The sequence below is a fragment of the Myotis brandtii genome, unplaced genomic scaffold (genome assembly GCF_000412655.1).
Source record: "Myotis brandtii unplaced genomic scaffold, ASM41265v1 scaffold43, whole genome shotgun sequence".
Taxonomy (NCBI): domain Eukaryota; kingdom Metazoa; phylum Chordata; class Mammalia; order Chiroptera; family Vespertilionidae; genus Myotis; species Myotis brandtii.
In genome coordinates, this window is record NW_005366455.1 from 2,619,563 (window position 1) to 2,634,510 (window position 14,948).

The window sequence follows — 14,948 nt, forward strand, 5'->3', positions numbered from 1 at the left end:
AGTGATTAGTTTGCGTCAGGTTACTGCAGCCTGGAAAGGTGGCTTGTTTGCTGAGTCTATAAAGTTCTCTACAATCTCTACACCACACTCATGACTCAGCATCCGCAATGCTCCCGGCCCTGGCATGAGGACAGAGCTGTGGCTTGTACAAGTGCCAGGAAGCACCGTTACCTTGCTTGATTTAGCATTTCTGCTCACTTTCCACAGCATTAACTTTTAGGGAGACTCAAACACCACCATCACCACCACCACCCCACACCACCCCCCATGCAGCCTCAGGCAAGAACTGACGGACTAGTAAAAATAATATATGGACGTTCTTAATCTGTGGTGGAAAATTTCACAGGTTTAGAACACACATCAAATCACTAATGATGGGACAGTTATAAATCCTGAGCAATGCCAGGTCCCCCTGGGCAGTATTAACAAGTAACTATTTGTCGTGAGGCTATCAGACTGACAAACCCAGTTCTCTGTGCTGCACAACCCAGCAAACCCACACATTAAAGGTCCACTTTTCTACCGATACTCTAGCAATTTAGAAAAAAAGAATCCAATGACTGTCCCCACTTTGGTTTGTTCCCCTCTGTGTCCTCTCCCACGCCTGTGGTATCCGTGGACACTGCTTCGGCTCAACGGCACCCTGTGGACTTCCTGTAGATCCAAGTCTGGATGGAGCCATTCCACTGGCAGAAATCACTGCTCCTTCCATACAAAGAATCCACCTCTGGTTTTCATCTAAACCCACTTGCTCCTTATTGAAGAGAACAAAAGTTAACCTCCCACTGAAGGAAATCAAGTACCCAATTACCTTCATATTACAATGCTTGCTGGCAGGTTTATTTGCCTTCTCTCTGCCTTCATTTCTTCCTTTGCACAACAGGAATAATAATATCCACCTCAAAGAATTGTTGTGGAGATGAGGAGGGAGGGTGCTCCCTAAATCTTCCTTCCCCTACCTGTCCTCTGCCCTTCTGGGGCACCAGAGTCACTTGGATTAAATACTCATTCTAATGACCCACCCAGTCTTGCCATTCAGTTTCTATGACCATAGCCTGGTTAGCTACTAATTTAAAATGCAGATATGGAACTGTATAGCTCTTTTTACCATTCACTTACATAATGTACTGTATGTATAACCAAAACAAACGTTTCTTTACTGCCCTAAATATACTGAATTTCTATTGTTATCTTCAACATTTGGAAGTTTTTAATAAATTTCTTCTAAATGTACGTTAAAATTAAAAACATAATTTTTTGTGCCATTGTATAAGACGACAAATACTTTTACTGAAGACAGACATCAAAACCATGTAGTGTGCCTTGACCAGGCCTATGACTAAGTCTATTTATACTACAGGACTTCATACGCTGTTAACCGTACCTTAGAGTACTGTGGCTTCCCATTCTCATAGTGAATCTCCACGTAATCAGAAGACAGCAAGCCACTACAAAGGAAAGACAATAGAGTGAGTTCTGCGTCTAAGATACTTGGAGGTTTAAAAATAATCAGCTCAGTAAATGGATATGGGGGGGCATGTACACCACAGACAAGTAACTACAGTCCAGAGAACAAAAAAGGTCATCATCAAGTCTCAAGGTTATCCAGCAACAAATCATCCCTCAGTCTGTTCAAAACACAAGATACAGGTATTTAAGGGTGAGCTTCTTTTATACACACTATTCATCATTTGATTGATATGTCAATTAATATAGAACAAACAAAGAAGGCAGGGAACAGGAGGAGTTAGGCCCTGTAAAATCCCACTATAGTCCTCTAAATAATTAGAATCTCATAAAGCATCATCACTGAGAAGGAGGATAGAATGAAGGCCGGGTAGTAGGCTGTTCAGGCCACAGGATCCCTATCACAACTATTCAACTCTGCTGTTGCATCTCAGAGCCAGCCGCAGACAACATGCAAACGAAAGAGCACTGCTATGTTCCCATACAGTTCATTTATGACCACTGAAATGTGAATTTCACATAATTTTCACACATCGTGAAATATTCTTCTTCTTTATTTTTGATCAGCCATTTAAAATTAAAAAAAAAACATTCTCAATCCAGAATTGTACAAAACCAGGAAGGACTGGATTTGGTCCAAGGGCCATAATTTGCCAACTCCTGAAATAAAATCACAGTTATGTATATAGACTTTGAAGTCAGAGAAAGTAGGCTTTAAAGCCTAGCCCAGCCCCTTAATAATGGTGTGACTAAGGACAAGTTACCTATTGGCCTTTATGGGAGTCAAATGAAGACGAGAAAGAGTGTGAATCTCACAGGACACGGTGAGGATTCAATGAAAACGCATATGCAGTGCTTAGCCCAGAACTCAGCATGGAGCACACGCTCAGCAATGGCATTGAGGCCGTCACTCTTGATTTTAACTCAACTTCTTCAAACACATTTCTCTGTCTACAACATGGGACATGCAAAATATGAAAGAACACTGGGCTGCGTTAGGGCATTTGGATTCTCATTTGAATTCTGCCACTAAAAGTAATAACAAGTGATAACTCGAGTTTACTGAGCACTTAGTATGTCCTAGGCACTGTTCTAAGGACTGTAGGGGTATTAACTCTTACAGTCCTATGGGTAACTGAAGGACAACAGTAGGTTCTGCTATGAGACAGATGCATGTCTTACATGTAGGCCTCCATTTCCTCTTCTGCAAAAGGAAGGGCTGGAGCAGACGAGCCCTCAGGTCCCTTCCTGCTCGGACAGTCTGCTTTCTGTGATTCTACCTAACTGTAGGTTTTCTTGTTCGGAACTCTTGACACTACTTCTTTAACCGACATAGGATAGGACTCATGATTCTGCAGTTCTAAAATGAGCGAATGAGGAGGCTGGAGGAGGGTGGGAGCCAGTCAGCAGAGTTCCTGGGAGGCGCACTGCGCAGCTGGCATGGTTTCCTACATGAGCCAAAGGGCAGCCTTCACTACACAGAAATAAAGCACAGGCCTGTGCCCTGGACAGGTTTTTCTAATGGAATGACTAATTAAATGTGTGTACCTCTTGATGATTCTACATGGCACATACCCATTCCCTTTTAAAATCTAAACAATAGTCAAAATAACAATTCTTCACTCTGTATTCTTGGGAATGCCTGACAGGGTGCAGAAACTTCTTTCATATCTAGTTAATGAAGTCAGCTAGCAGCGCCGGGAATATACATAAACAGGGCTGTTGATAATAACATTTCTCTGAGGAACACTTCCTGTCTCACCAGGAGACAGAGAGGTTGTGCTAACTGCATTCTAATTACCTCTCTCTACAGGTAATTCATTATTTTCAAAATTCTCAACCACACAGTCACTGGAGCATGTCTAAAGGTGGCAAATAAAAGTTCTTTTAGACTGCTACTTTTGCTTGTAATTACAAAGGCAGATGGTTTTCTAACCATTAACTGCCAGATCTGATAAAGGTCACTTTAATTATTCTATTTTTCCATTTTAAAGGGCCTCTCCCTCCACCCCACTCCCCCAAGTTACACACTTCTTTCTAGTATTGACTGCTTTGGGGAATATTAAAGAAGAAAAACAGCTCCTTTTCTAGGAGCCTGTAACAGACACTGAGATAGACATAAAAGGACACCGTATGCTCCCATAGCCCATTACTCCACCTTCCCACTTCCTATAAATAGCACACATCCCCATTTGCTCCATCCTTTCCTCCTGGCTGACCACAGCTATCCCTCCCTTAAAACTTTCTTTCACTCATTGTAGCATCCTTAGCACCTGCATGATGCCTAGCACACGGTAACCCTAATCAATATTCGCTGTGTGAGCAAACATCGACCAACATCTAGGAGATGTCAGGCCCGCACCATGAAGGGTGAATGGTTTCTAGCGTTTTGGAAAATATCTTGAATCCCTTACTCTAAAGAATGAACCACATGCTTTCTTTTAGGTAACCTTGTCCTGAGAGCTTGTGAGTGGGATAATCATGTTGTTCAGAATGAGACAGCATAGGTAACAGGGCCTGGGGCGATGAGGAAGACTCCTAGGAAAGGCAGGCACTGGGCCCCAGGTAAACCATCTGTTCTCCACGAGTGAAAAATCATTCACTTCCCTGTAAAACATAGTGGAACTACCAGTCTCTAGAACGTCCAGTTCTGAAATGAGCAGGTTGAGCTCTCGGGCTGTATCTCTGATGAGGACATGGAGTGGATGGCTGGGAGCAGAACAAGTTCTTCTGAAGGGACCTAGAAACCAGCAGGGCAGGCTTTCCCTCACCAGCAGAGCTAAGGAAAATCTCGAAGAAGAGCAGTAAGCACCAAGGCTTACCAACTGGGTGCTACATCATTTATCCAAATCAGGCCATTTCTGGGAGGAAAAAGAGGTATATTAATAATTATGCTAGGACTACAGACATACATCAGGAAGGACTGTTCTGGGGAAAGTGGGGCACATCTATACTAATAAAAGGGTAATATGCTAATTAGACTGAACATCTTCCGGACATCCTTCTGGACAAAGCCACGGTGGTGGGGGCCAAGGCAGAGGTGGTTAGGGGCAATCAGGCTGGCAAGGGAGAGCAGTTAGGTGTGATCAGGTTGGCAGAGGAGAGCGGTTAGGAGGGATCAGGTCGGCAGGGGAGAGCGGTTAGGGGCAACTAGGCAGGCAGGCAGAGTGGTTAGGGGCGATCAGGTAGGGGGAGAGTGGTTAGGGGGGATCAGGTCGGCAGGGGAGAGCAATTAGGAGCAACTAGGCAGGCAGGAAGAGTGGTTAGGGGCGATCAGGTAGGCAGGCAGGTGAGTGGTTAGGAGCCAGCGGTCCTGGATTGCGAGAGGGATGTCCCCCAAGGGGTCCTGGATTGGAGAGAGTGCAGGCCGGGCTTGAATTTTGTGCACCAGGCCTCTAGTGGTTACATAAAGGTCAAATTTATTGCATGAATTTTGTTCACCAGGCCTCTAGTGGTTACATAAAGGTCAAATTTATGGTACACACATCAAGTTCTACATGAGAGGTCAGGCAAGGCTATGGATGAAAAACACCCTAAAGGTGAGATGCTACTAAGCAAGCAGTGTGTGAGTATGTCTCCTCTGCTCATTGTTTTGGGTTCTGTAATTGTTTTACATGCCACCATTTTAAGACAGTCTTGCGTAGGCACCTCAGTTTCTCTTTCTCAGCACATAATATCAGCAGGTAGCTGTTGGGAGAAGAGTGAGCATTGGAAGATGTGGAAGCTGGGAAGCTGTGAGTCCACGGTCACTCTAGCAACCTGGACTTGTCAGGTCTTGACCCGCCATGCCATGTGACACAAGTGCCTTTGTTCTGAAGTGAACAGTAGCACAAATACCCTAATTCAAGCCGCACTGGTGAAACACATAAATTAGTTTCCATATGTGTTCAAACTGGAATTGGAACAGAAGTCAATAGTTATGTGAACAAAGAATGAAAAATTATGTGTAGAAAGAAAGGAATGCTGCTAATATCCACTTTCATAATGCTCTCATCTGATTATCCTCTGTCTGACAGTGTTTAACTTCCCAGTATTGGGAGCCCTGATCATCCCAAATGGCCCTTAACATATTCACCCAAGAAGTCTGCTGCCTCCCTCCCCACCAGGTCTCACATTCATATTTAATGACAACAAATGCTGGTCACGGTGAATATTCTCAACTTCGTGGAGCTTCAAGCATAAAGAACATTGTACAATGAAGCACCGTGCCCACTCCCTCGTTACACTACAGGCTTCTCTCTTTTCCTTTTATTAAACATAAATATTTTTAATTTATCCAATACTATAAAATGCAGTGAAGAGAGACACAGAATTTAAACTCGGCACATTCATACACACATAGGACTGTAACCTTACAATAATCCTTCTGCCCTTACATTCCTCTCCTTTTTAAAACAATAGACTTAAAAGTAAAATGATTTTTCAATCACTTTTCTCAAGTTTTAAGTTTGATTTCATCCCACCTAAAAACATTTTTATACCAAAAAATGCAGTGAAGAGAGACACAGAATTTAAACTCAGCACATTCATACACACATAAGACTGTAACCTTACAATAATCCTTCTGCCCTTACATTGCTTTCCTTTTTTAAAACAATAGACTTAAAAGTAAAATGATTTTTCAATCACTTTTCTCAAGTTTTAAGTTTGATTTCATCCCACCTAAAAACATTTTTATACCAAAAGTTGTTTCAACTAGAAGATATATACTCCTTTGGGTACAATACAGTAAGACTTTTAAGCTGTGTTAAAATATTGTAGGTATGGAAAGGTTGGGACTTAAGGGCGTAAAAATATGTTAAGTGGATGCAAGTAATTATCGGTTGAATTGAGGCTTTGCGTTAGGTCAAACAAAGGTGGCCTGCTAGGCCAGGGCTGGGGAATGTGGGCACACCTCATAGGCACAGAGCTGCAGGTGGAGAACATGCCTAGCACAAGCAGGATGGAGGTGTCGTGTCGGGGTGTAAGCTTCTTGAAGGGTCACAGTGGGAATTTAATGAGTTCCTAAACCACATAAGAGGTTGCAGCAGAATTTTAATGAGTAGGCACTCCTGCACCTCATAGGTGATGGTCCCACGCACCATAATACAGTTAAGAACACTCTAGTATATTAAAAACAGGAAACATAGGCAGGCTGCAAATTAATAGAAAGGGAAGTAGAGAAAGAAGAAGTTAGGAGGGAGAAAAGGGATAAATTTGAGGTGATATAACAGCTGAACATTCTGACTCAAGCTAGCTTGATTCGCCAATTCAGAATTCGCTTGAGAAGGTAGCACCAATAGAAGCACCCTTCATTAAATAAAAAAGAAAGATGTTTCATTTCTCTTCTCCGACTTTTAAATTAGAACACATGACTGCCAGGATCTCTGAAAGTGGGCTAGTAATTTTGAAATTCCTCTATGATACAATTATAGTTATTCTCACATATGTGTTTTTACAACCCCATATGTCATGAAACAAAAAATTTTAAACACAAAGAAAACTGCATCCAAATAAAGGTGACATACTTTTTGAACACAGTTATACATAACTGAAACGCTTTAACAATTTTCAAGTAATGAATATTACAGTTTGTCGAATATTGCTAATCTAGGTTATGTTCTGATCTGCCCAATATTTAGTTATACAAGTATGAAACCAGGCATCACACATAGTGAAATTGTAGGGAATGGATATAAATCCATTACTATCAAGCTTGCCTTCTAATGACCTTGTCCAGAGAAATGACTTTCCTCTAAGTCCAGTTCTTACCACATCCTAGAGCAAGAACTCCCTGCTTCTACCATTTTTAGTACATATAGAAAAAGTGCACATTTGTTTATACAACATCCATTTTTCCCAGGTGTACATGAATGGTTATAAGATAAACATGCAAAAATAAAATACATTTCTATGTGCACTGAAAAACAATGTAGGAATAATCTCTGGGGGAAAGTTTCTGCTAACAATGACAATGGCAGCAAATTTTACATATGTATGATGTATGTGAATATTTATACATATATTTATACATATATGTACATATGTATGGATATACATACACTCTATAAATTGAATCTAATCCCAAACAAGACTTCAGAAAGTTTTTTACCTTAACAAAATTATTCTAAAGTTCATCTTAAAGAATAAGTACCCGAACATTTTTTTAAAAAGATGAGTGGCAATAGGACCTTATATACCGTGACAGTAACCAAGATACAGTGAGCAAGGTCTGATGAGACAGCCCAGAGGGCAGAACAGAAAGTTGAGAAGAGATTCAAGCTGTAAGAAATATGCCTCTGATTTATCTTCATAGAAAAGAAAGAGCAAGTGGCCAGGCGGCTGCTGAATTTCCCCAGAGCAAACAGGATGTGGGGGTGGGGAGAGAGGATGAGAGCTTTATGTGTGGCTGATAGCACACGCCCTAGGAAGATTTCCCTAGACAAAGGGAGGTAGAGGCAACTAGAGAAGGCCCAGCCCATTTTTTTAAATAACCCAATGGGAGACAGCAAAACCTAGGTGACCTATTAGGTGATCAAAGAGTCCTCAGCCAATGAGGAACTGGAGGAGGGTCTAAATACATAGGCTATGTTCCCTGCCCTACCATGTATTCCTGTACAATGGGCGCCTGCTCTCGAGAGTGTTATTAAAAGTCTCATTCTTGCCATGCTTCTGTTTCCTAGTCCGCCATTTAGTTCACAAAATGTAAAATGTAGAAACAATGGCATTTTAAATTGGTAGAGAAGAGAGTGAATAAAGGATAAATATGTTTGGAAGATCTGACTAAACATTTTAGGAAAATTAGATCCTTACATCAAATCTTACACCAAATAATGATATAGTCATTAAAGGAATGTATGTTTAAAAGTAAAGCCATACATTTACTATAAAAATACAGCTGCATATTAAGGAGACACTATTTTAAGCATGACATTAAACCTAGAAATAATTTTTTAAATGACTATAAAAACTTCTTAAATTTTCCTAAGTTCAAAAATACCATAAACAAATTTTCCAGACGAACTGAGAACAAAACACTTACAAAATACAGAATATGAAAAACAAAGAGTTGCTATCTTTAACATCTTTAACATGAGGAGCCAAAAACAAGTAAAAGCAAACAACCCAACAGAAAGAGGGCAAAGAACATGGGCAGGTGATTCACAAAATATAATGTTCTAGTACACAACGCAATTCACAGAAAAGAAAAAAAAATACTAATGGTGATCAATCATATACAAATCTACAATTATATTAGTAATAAAAGGCCTGTGAGTTAAAATAGCCATGAGGGACCACTTTCCCCCATCAGTTTAGAAAGTAAACATGAATGATATTAGCCAGAGCTGGCAAGAACAGAGGAAAACAGGCACTCCACGCTTACTTACTATTGGGAACATGAATTAATGTAATATGCCTTTCCAGAGGGCAATTTAGCAACAGCCATCAAAAGCCCTGAAAGCGTGTTTGCTCTCTAAATCCGCAAGTTTTTATAATCTTATAAGTGCTACTTATAAAGATTTCCTGGGGAAATAATTAAACAAGAACAAATACCGCATGCACGCACACAGCTATTCTCTTCAAATGATGTAGATGTGAGTAGGTTTCTATGTTTTCACAGACACTTGGAAAGATGGGAAAGATGTTCACAACATCATTCAGTGAAAAATAAAAAACAAATGAGAAAATATTACATTATGTTTGGTAACTTTTTAAAATTATGTTTATATATGTATGTTCACATATAGAAAAATATCTGCAGAGATATACACACAAATACAATAGTGGGGTACTGCTTCCTGTAAAAATTTCAATGGTTTTTGCTTTCTTTTGTTGACCCATAATTCCTAAGGTTTTTACAATGAATTTTTTACCTGTTAAAGTAAAAAAACTACAAGTTATGCTTTTTTAAAGGAAGAGAAACAGGAAGGGAATTGACTAATTTCAGGCCCAGAAAAGGAAATGAGCCCAGACGCTGACAATACCACCACTGACCACACAGGGAGTAGTGGCGCGGCCTGGCCATCTCTGCCCCCCCAACTCAATAAGACCAACATTCCCTGAACACCAGAAGGAAGTTTGGGTGAGGACAGAAGAGAAACAAAAGACAGTCCTTAGCCTCAAGGTGGTTATAATGTTCTAATTAAAATAAGACAAGGCAGCAAATACCTAATATCGTAACAAAGCTTCAAGGGGTTCTAAAGGGGAAATTAATTTCCACTAAGAGGATTGGGAACTTTTTAAAAAGAAAGCAGGCCAGGACAGGTTGATAATAAAATATGGACAGGAACATATGGGCAAGGCAGAGCAGGTCACATGGACAGGGATCAGGGTGTGCAAGCACATGAGGCAGGAAAAGGTTGAGAACCACACAGAAGCAGCTAGAAGTCCAGCGTGGCCAGGGCATCAGTCACAGGGGAGACAGTGTCAGAGACAGATTTGGGACCAGACAGAACATGGGTTTAAGCAAGGAGTTGGAACTTTGAAAGCAAAGGGCACTCTAGGGCCAGGACTCAGAACTTGGAAGGCCGAACACGGCTCTTCCCTTTATAAGAGCTGAGAGCAAGTAGTACATTTCTGTCATCAGAAACTGCCCAGACTTGAAGGCCTGGGAAGGGCTGAACAGACTCGTTCTTTTAGCGGGTCAATTAGAGCCATCTGCAAAGTAATTAATGTTAGCAGCAGGAGACGATGGCCAGAGCCCAGCTAAGACACCAAGAAAAGGCCTTTCCACATGTAAAAACCTGTAGCTTTAACTTTCCTTCACTCATTCAATTAATGGCTGAAGACGGAATGGGAGAAAAACAATGAAGCAAAGGAGAGTCAAAGGAAAGATGAACAAAGATTCGAGATTGCTTCGCTTTTTACTTCAATATTTCCATTTGCTTAAATATCTTTATTGTAAATCAGAGATGTTTGTCCTAAAACTTGTTATGCAAATGCTAGTACGAACTTTGCAATTTTATGCTGTTTTAATAAAGAGTTAAGATTTGTATAAAACAACCACAATTGTCTTTTGTGTGCTCTTTTCCTGTCTTTTTACCTTACCTAGGTGGCTAACCCTTTGTCTCCTGCTGCCACAATCTGAGCATGCGTGGTATCTCCTGGCTGAACTGAGACCCAAATCCTCTGCAGAGCAAGTCTCAGGAGACGACAGACTAAAGACAAGCCTGCACGGCCCTATAAAGGAAGAGGCACTTGAAGTTGTCACTGCACTAAGGTTTCTCTGTACTAAGCAAAGACAACGCTGTGCAATTATGGTACCCTTCACACATATAACACAGGCACATTTAGAGATAACCATAGTCGTCCTAAATATTAGAAATGCTTAAGAAATTATCCCAATGTAGCAATTAGAAACATATCAAACCAATATGGCAGGTAAGAGCACAACATAGCAAAAAAAGGAGGAGGAAGAAAAAGAACTTTTTAATTTTTTCAAGCAAGTACAAAATGATTATCATACAAAATGGCACCAATTTTTTTTAAATTACCATTTAGAAAAATGATCTTCAAACTTATCCCACCTTCTGAGCACATTTATTAGAAAATTATTCACTGAGACTTTGATTGTTTAAAAAAAAGTCATAATGTGCCTAAAGGCTAATTTGTCCAACCTAAGAGAATTTTTCATTCTTCCAAATTATGTACCACTTCAAAATAATAATAACAGACTTTTGAAAATGACAAAATTTATTGGAAAAAACTACCATTCATCTTGAGCTTCTCTGGAAAGGGGATCTCTTGCCACCAGTGTGCATTTCAGATTCGATGTGGTTTATCGGAGCGCTAAGTGGGCTTTTTTCGTTTTGCTCACTGTTACAGCCTCAGTCACGGAAGAATGCCTGAACTAAGCAGGCAGCCAGAGCTATTTGTTTGGTGAATGAATTAACATAAATTAATGAATAAGCAGGTAAACAGGAATCAAGAGATCCAATTCCTAGCCTTTCTCTGGCACTGACCATCTCTGAGATTGTGGAGCAAGTATTCTTCCTAAGAAGAACACTAGATTATAGGATCTCTAAAGAAACTTCCAACTCTAGCATGGTGAGTGTGAGCATGACTGCCATCATCTCCTACCCTAAAAACATACCCATGCTAAGCTGGAACTTGAGGGCTATTCCTGCACACATCTCATCCATTTGCTACAGGCTTTGTCAAATAATCAACTGTCCGTATACTGGGCCAGTATGCTGGGACTTCAGGTCGACCCCTTCCAGATGGTGCTGAAAGAACAGTTCCATTCCTGGCTCCATACATACTGTACAGAGCTGCTTTATAATGTTTTTCTAATTCTACGTATTTCTCTGTACCTCAACCAAAAAAGAACACCTCAATTCTAAGGTGTGAAGTAATAAACTCTTTCTACACATTAGATTAATAAAGAACAGAAAACATTTTCAAAGAAACTAATCTGAGAGCTAATGATCAAGGTCTGCTAAAGCCACATTTGTGTTAATACCAACTTATTTAAGTGGTGTGTTGAAAATCAGACAACCCAACTACAAAACCATTACTTCATTGTAACTAAAACTATTCCAAAATTTAAAGTCATACGAACATGCTTTATCATAAAGATATGAAAAACCAAGGGTAACAGAAAAATAAGTACTTATGATAAGTAGCTTATGATAAGCAAATTTCATGAGATGTGATATCACTTTGAAAACCATGTTTAAAACAATGATTACAGGTTACCAACTTAATCTATTCCAGTCTAATTATACAACCTGGACATTTTGTGTAATACAACAATTGAATTTTCACCTTTTAAACGTTACTCACATCATTAAGTATTTGTATTTTATTTTCTAAATGTATTTAAAATTCTTTTAAAATGATTTATAGGCAGACATCTTCCTTCTATTTTAATGTATATAATGTCCCAGTAATCAAATCAATGGTGGTAGAAAAAAGCAGATTTATAAGTCAGATTTTTAAGACGATTTCTATAAATGAGCTTTTCCTCCAGCCACATAACTTTCATTAAATTGTCTATAAATGTTAAGCCCATGTAGACAATCTTATCCATTCACCATTAAAATGCCTCTCACTGTTTGGACCAAAGCAAAACTTTTATAAGACTTTAAAAGCAGCCAAATCCCAGGGAGACTGACACAGAAAAAAAGGAGAAACTAATCTATTTAGGTCCTTTTAGAGAAACTATTTTTAGTTTCATCTTAAAACCAGATATTTTTAGAACCCTGGTGGAAACTGTAATAATTATATGTGATCTATAATGGCAAATTCACTGAGTATCAATAGTAATTGCCAGGATCATTAGTGGGTAGGATTGGAGATGATGGGGAAGGAGAAAAATCCTTCATATGTGAATTAATTCATATCCAAGAAAGCCATACCAAGGTGAGTAACTTGCAATAAGGGTGGAAAATAAAGTGGACTACATTCAGAGAAAAATTCAGAACCTAGTAGTCTGGTAGAGTCAAAACTCTAGGTAAGAGAATAATCAGCAGTTGAAATATATGTGGAGGCTAGAGGTCCTATCAGCAGGTAAACATCAGATAAGAAAATGAGATTCTCCAAACTACCATCCCACAGAAAGGGCAGGTACTATGTTCTCGGTTTTGTTGCCTACACAGAGGGGGCATTCTAATGCAGTTTTGTTGATGATGAGTCAATAATCCAGGAAACTCAGAAGAAACAAAAGATGAGACAAGTTGGCACATCACACTCCACTCCGAGGAATCCACGGGAAGCTGAGGGTCCTCCCAGCAGAACTTAGCCTGTAGGTAAGCAGGGTGGGGCCTCAGACAGGACTGGCAAAGGCAGGAAGAAAGCTTTGAGACTCAGACTACTTTCTGTCTCTATCTCACAGATAAGTATCCGTGAAGTCAAAAGCCAATCCCAAGGAATGTATGGCTGAAAGAAGAATGGAGCATGGGAGCAGATTCGAGAGGAAGATTACTCTAAGGCAGTGGTTCTCAAACTTCTGGCCCTTTAAATACAGTTCCTCATGTTGTGACCCAACCATAAAATTATTTTCGTTGCTACTTCATAACTGTAATGTTGCTACTGTTATGAATCGTAATGTAAATATCTGATATGCAGGATGGTCTTAGGTGACCCCTGTGAAAGGGTCGTTCGACCACCAAAGGGGTCGCGACCCACAGGATGAGAACCGCTGCTCTAAGGGCATTTCTCATTATAATTTCAGCACCTACCTAGAACTTTATGAAAGGTGTGTGTGTGTGTGTGTGTGTGATTTCTTAATGGGACAATCTATAACAAACAGTAAGACATGGGAATACTGCTAGAGTATCTCCTCAAGGATCAGGAGTCAATGAGGCAAAGAGAAATTGGGTGCTCTCAAAATGGCAGACCAAAATGGGACATTTCTAATTGTTCCTTATAACATCAGACAAGAGAATGCTGGGTGACAGTGCACTGAATGTTTTCATTGTATATTCTGAACCTTTTCATTTTAGCCTAATTCTAATTTCAGTGAGACAGCAGGAACAGCTGGACCCTTGTAAGGACTGTTAATTCTCTTCACAATCTTAAACACATTTTCCTTCTATAGCATACAAGGAATAAACATGCTTCCACCTCTTTACTTTCTTCTGAAAATTTGTTATTATGTTCTATTTCTCAATCTGAACGGTGGGTATATATGAATGTCCACATTTATATTATTCTTTGAACTGTAAAAACATATTCCTACTCTTTTATGTGTATAGTTCATAATTTTAATGAATTACAGGAAAAGGAACCCAAAACATCTATAACTAAGAGAAACAGAAGAGCTCAGTACAATTCTGACATTAAAAATTTTGAGACAAACTGAGCCAGAAATGGACCAAGGAAAAGGCATCTAGCATGGCAAAGCTATCACTACCAAGACCAGAGGGGGAAAACTCTAAAGGATATGTGGGAGGTGAAAAGCACAGAGAGAACAAAAGACAAAGAACTTTCTCCTTCTCTTAAAATAGTAGGCGTATTAGGCCATTTTTAGACTACAGTTTCATGCAGGAGCCCATTTCTATTAAAAGAGTAAAACTTAGAAAGGGAAAAGTTTTTGGGATACACCAAAATATGAAAAAGAAAAGTACAGAAATGTAGCAAAATGTAATAGTCCTGACAGGATTTGAGCTACATGTAACTTTGTTTTCAAAATACTGAGCTCTCAAACTACAGAGTTAAAGAAACAAAAGGTTAAAGGGGTGAGACAAACATAACCCTTCCACACACTGATTTTCCGTGGAATTATATTAAAACAGTGAAGAATGTGGGTGGTGCAAGGTTAACTAAACCTCATAGAGAGCGCTGTCACCGCAAATAACTGGTTTCAAACAACATGGCAGCCTTGGCTGGGCGGCGCAGTTGGTTGGAGCATTGTCCCGTGCACCAAAAGGTGGTGGGTTTGATTTCTGGTCAGGGCACATACCCAGGTTCCAGGCTGGACCCCTGGTCAGAGTACACACAGGAGGTAACTGATTGATGTTTTTCTCTGTGTGTCTCTCTGTCTCTCTCTGTCTCTCTCT

At 39.8% G+C, this 14,948-nt stretch overlaps 1 protein-coding gene across 1 annotated transcript in view; it reads right to left on the reverse strand.

Moving 5' to 3' along the window:
- ADAM23 (ADAM metallopeptidase domain 23) overlaps window positions 1-14,948 on the reverse strand; it is a 149,172-nt gene that overhangs the window by 76,782 nt on the left and 57,442 nt on the right. Inside the window, exon 4 of the mRNA XM_014546091.1 lies at window positions 1,385-1,448. Coding sequence (XP_014401577.1) covers window positions 1,385-1,448 — 64 coding nt within the window. The remainder of the gene's footprint in view (window positions 1-1,384; window positions 1,449-14,948) is intronic.